Source organism: Apium graveolens, chromosome 7, assembly GCF_009905375.1.
Source record: "Apium graveolens cultivar Ventura chromosome 7, ASM990537v1, whole genome shotgun sequence".
Classification (NCBI taxonomy): domain Eukaryota; kingdom Viridiplantae; phylum Streptophyta; class Magnoliopsida; order Apiales; family Apiaceae; genus Apium; species Apium graveolens.
The window spans coordinates 258,996,416-259,001,151 of record NC_133653.1 but is presented as its reverse complement, the minus strand read 5'-3'; the positions used below and the strand labels follow the sequence as shown (position 1 = coordinate 259,001,151).

The 4,736-nt window shown below is 36.7% G+C and overlaps 1 protein-coding gene across 1 annotated transcript; it reads right to left on the bottom strand.

Moving 5' to 3' along the window:
* Positions 1–748: 748 nt before the first annotated feature.
* On the bottom strand, positions 749–3,794 carry LOC141670853 (uncharacterized). Its single transcript, XM_074476891.1, has 2 exons — positions 2,190–3,794; positions 749–2,141 (listed from the first exon to the last, which is right to left on the bottom strand). The coding sequence occupies exons 1-2, from the start codon at positions 3,598–3,600 to the stop codon at positions 1,909–1,911; spliced, it is 1,644 nt and encodes a 547-aa protein (XP_074332992.1). The 5' UTR covers positions 3,601–3,794; the 3' UTR covers positions 749–1,908.
* Positions 3,795–4,736: the final 942 nt, after the last annotated feature.

Sequence of the window (4,736 nt, the reverse complement as noted above, 5' to 3'; positions counted from 1 at the left end):
TGAAAGTCTCTATCCAACATTTATTAACTAAATTTATATATTACAATTAAGAACTCTTTCTTTTGTTATCTACATTTTTCAAGTCTTATTTTACACTGCCATCAAAGCACATCTAATGTGTTCTTTTTGATAAGTATCCAATGTTTTTGGTTGCTTTTTGCAAATATATTATCGGTCCAGCTTGGTTCTTTGTCATCTTATTCCACCTAGCCACCATTACTCACTCTCACATATTGGTCCATAAGTCATCCTAAATGGTAGTTTCCAAATATGCCAAAAGAATTGAGAAGGATTATAACAACTCTAGATCCACATTTAGCAAGGCAGCAACTACATGATTTAGACTCCAGAAGCACATACTCCAGTACAGATAAACATAAATAACCCAAAAAAACATAGAATGTTGCCCTTGTAATTAAGACGAGGATAAGTTATCGGCAAATCTTGTAAGAAAAGCCTAATTGCAAACACACCTCTCGCTATGTTAGTTGGGGAAAAAGAACTATTACCAAACACACTTCTAACAACTATAAGATCAGAAAACAAGTTCTTTTTGCGTATGTTAATCCTAACAAGATTTCTTACCCTTCACAAACAAAGGAAGCAATACTAAGAACTAGCATAAACATGTAAAATTCTCAATGAAATCAAGAACGAAAAACAGAAATTTCGGATAACTCACTATGTCATGATTTTTGTTGATTTTCTAGGGTTAGCAAAATAAAATGCAGAAAGATAAATTCAAAAAAAAACTAGATTCATATTCTCATTCATCCTCTGTGAAAATGACATGACGTGCAATATATAGTACCAGACAAGAAGATAACTATTCTTGGGCCTAACTATTTACTCTTAACCCAATTTGTAATCAGGCCCAATAACAAATTCGGACCCAATACTATTTGGCCTATTCGTGACATACGCTCCTTCTTCAAAACATCCTTGTCATCAAGGATGAAAATAACATTCTGTAAATGCTCTACAACTTTGACACAAAAAAATCTTTAATTTCTTTGTTTGCCTGTACTTCCCGAATTTCTTCCTGCAAGCTACATCAACACTGGGAATGTAGTTCAACTCGAATGCTTGGACAGTTTCTTTATTATGTTCTTCCAGTGAGGCTCCTAGTGAAATTTCATATTCGACCCAATCAACAGCCTTCTTATAGTAGTTTGAGGTATTGGCGAATGTACCAGACTTGTAATGTGCATTGCAAATAGGCAGGGTATTGAGATCCTCAAAAGCTCTGTTGGTTAAGCTGTACTAAAAAACTTCAACTAAAATGATCATATTACAGAGCTCTTGAGAAGGCTTATTTAGACTCCTCAGAATACTGATTTCAGTTTCCAATTTTTCCTTACCTCCTAGATGCAGTTCACTTATTCCTTCGAACATGTCAACATTCTCACTTTCCAAATACATCTTTTCAATTACCTGCTTAAAAGAAGCCTCTCCAGTAGCATTATAGTATTTCATCTTCATATATTCCTCACAAGATAACATAATTCTTTTCCTCAATTGGCAGATATCATTCATTTCTCTTGAAGGAACAAATGGTAACATGAGTTCATTAGACCTGAAGTTTGATTGCTTTGTTTGTAGGAGGAACTGTGATGTAAACTTGGCATTTTCGTGCAATCCATATCATGAACTCTTGATATTCCAAATATCAACATCATTTTTCTCTACCGAATTAAAGTAGGCTCCCAAAATCATTTGCTTCTGAGTCACATCCAGTGAAATACAATAAGTTGACAGTTTCTTACCAAGGATAATTGTATTATCAGAATGCACCATCAGAATTTTCAGCCAGCTGGAAAATTTCAGGATATTTCTATTACGGATGGTCAGTAAGAATACCATTACTAATGCATCCCACACAGTTACTACATCTGCTAGCACCTTCCTCTAAAAAGATGTGGGCCATGTGGTATACTCAGATTGACCAGATTCTGAGTACGCTTTAACCAATGCTGATTCAGTGCATTCTTCTGATCCAACGACAACTTCAATTATAATACCTTGAATCATCTCACTGATTCGTGTTTCTGGAAACAATTCACATGCAATAACAATGATGGTCACAGAAAAAGTAGTTACCTTCCCCAACATTGCAGAGAAAAAATCCAAAGGCATTGAACCTCTCCCCTTCCCCAACATTGCAGAGAAAAAATCCAAAGGCATTGAACCTCTCCCACAAGAACGTAATTCCACGGCTAAAGTCTTATATATTACTGGGCATTCTTGCAGTATCCTATCAGAACACCTTACAACCTGGTATAAAAATTGAAATGCTACACAAGATATTCGCAATTTAATCCAAGTAATAACTTTGCCTAATGGCAGAATCTCAAATAAACCCGCTGCTGAATTCCCAATCTCATATTTGATGTATAAACAAGTGAGACCGTATCTTGGTGAACAAGCACGAATTTCTCGACCCTTCAACAAGGCCATATATCTAATATATGCAAACCACATGGTGGGGCTTGTAAAGCAGTCAACTCCATGAACATTAGTTCGACACTTATTACAAGACCAATGAAATAATTCCTTAAGCATGAATTTTTTAATCGCAAATTGAAAGAAAACATTCCAGTTAATAAGTTCTTTCCGGGGTACTTTATCAAATTGACCAGAAATATAATCTAAACAAACAATCTTACACGAATTACCATCACAGCACAAACAATTCCATGAAATGACAAATCCAATACCCTTATCAAGAAATAGTGAATCATATATGTGTTTACTACTTCCAGCTACGACATGAACCTTGCCACACTCATCTTCACGAAGATTATAAAACGTAAACCTAACACACTCTCGGGACATCAGCACTGGAGCTTTTCGGAAAAATACTCTCTCAGAATAATCATCTAACACCTTGCGTACCGGTATTGCAGGTAACAATTTCGCCATATTTGAGCCCGTTTCCTTCGACTGTTTCTGCAGGGTGCTCTTTTCACAATCTTCAATAGTTTCCAACACATCATCCTTAACTAGTTTGGACACATCTGCTTCAACTTCTTTTCCTAATATAGCCTTATTGACTAGCTTTGATGATTTTTCACAGCTTTTCCCCATCTTCTCAAGAATTTGAATTATTTGAGTCATTTTATCCTCCATCTTGATCCCAACATCACCAACAGGACAGGAATTTGACACTTCGCAAGCTGTAACAGTTTCTTCATCTTTAAACAGACTTCTCTGCCTCTCCTCAATTAACACTCGCATTTGATTGATTTTGTCATCCAGTTGAGTGATTTTGCTATCCATTTGGTGTAGAAAACACTTGGTAGTATCAGAAATCAGCATCGGAGATGTGGTAACATAAGTTGTTTCGGGAGTAGTGTAGAGATAATACGGTGGTTCTGTTGGTGGTTGAATATGATGGTAAACATGAGGAGGTGTTGGGGCAGGTGTATACTGATATGTAGGGGTTGGAGGTGGTGTGTACAGAGGAGTTACAAGGGATGGGTACTGGTAGGGATGATAGAAATTAGGGTTAGGGTTTTGAATTGGGTACATGGAATGTGCAGTGACACTAGCGGCGGGAGACATGTACGAGAAACCGCTAGCTCTGATACCATTTGTCATGATTTTTGTTGATTTTCTAGGTTTAGCAAAATAAAATGCAGAAAGATAAATTCAAAAGAAAACTAGATTCATATTCTCATTCATCCTCTGTGAAAATGACATGATGTGCAATATATAGTACCAGACAAGAAGATAACTATTCTTGGGCCTAACTATTTACTCTTAACCCACTTTGTAATCAGGCCCAATAACAAATTCGGACTCAATACTATTTGGCCTATTCGTGACACACCAAGCAATCGAACAAGATGTTTGTTTCGTAGAAGATTAATTCTCCAAAATCCGAATCTCTTGTAATCGAATTCAAAGAATCAAGATCCTCGTTAGGCAACTGATACTTCAACATAACCCCATTACTCAAACCCCCACTAATTACAATTTTACCCAGCTTTGAAACTAAATCAGACAAGCTCGTGTTTCAGTCAACGACAATGATACGCGTGTCGCCTCCGACGTAACAGAGTGATTTGTCGTGAGGGAGAGGGACTATGTGGCCACCGAAGCTACACATGAGGCGGAGTTTGGGAGGTGGGATTGAATCGGAAGGGGCTTTTGAGGTGGGTGGCGAGTTGAGTGAGGTGGGTGTCGTCGTCGTTGTTTATGGTGAAGAGGATTTTGGAGCGTCGTTGTTTATTGCATTAAGAAGGAAGATGAAGGAGGTTGAGAAGCTCTGTTATAGAAATCGGCCGATTTTTCAAAAATCGCCGATAAATCGCTCAAAAATCGGCAAAAAAATTTGTCCGATTTGACCGATTTCCGATAAATCGCCGATAAATCATCCGATTTTTTAAAAATCGTCGGATAAATCGTAAATCGGTACCCCAACCGAATAGTTCCGATTTCCGAAATCTGTAACACTGCTGAGGGGGGATTCAAAGTTTAGGGGAAGAGTAAGGTGGAGAGGAAATAGAAATTAAGATGATTAATGGGCTTATGGGCCAATGTGTTAAATAGATGATGTTTTTTTCTATAATTTAGCTGATGTTTTGTTAATAAACGATATTTAAAAAATTTAAATAAGATTTTTTTTGTCGTTAAATAAGAATGATAGATGTTTAAGGGGTCATTTGGCAAATCTGAATCATTTATATCTGAATTATTAATATATCTGAATGATATGAATGAATCAAAAATTT

What these genes read in the sequence shown, in the direction of transcription:
- LOC141670853 (XM_074476891.1), bottom strand. Translation starts at nt 3,600, where the DNA reads ATGACAAATGGTATCAGAGCTAGCGGTTTCTCGTACATGTCTCCCGCC. An exon ending in ATTACGTTCTTGTGGGAGAG is followed by an intron (nt 2,142 to 2,189) that starts GTTCAATGCCTT and finishes GGAAGGGGAGAG; the next exon opens with GTTCAATGCCTTTGGATTTT.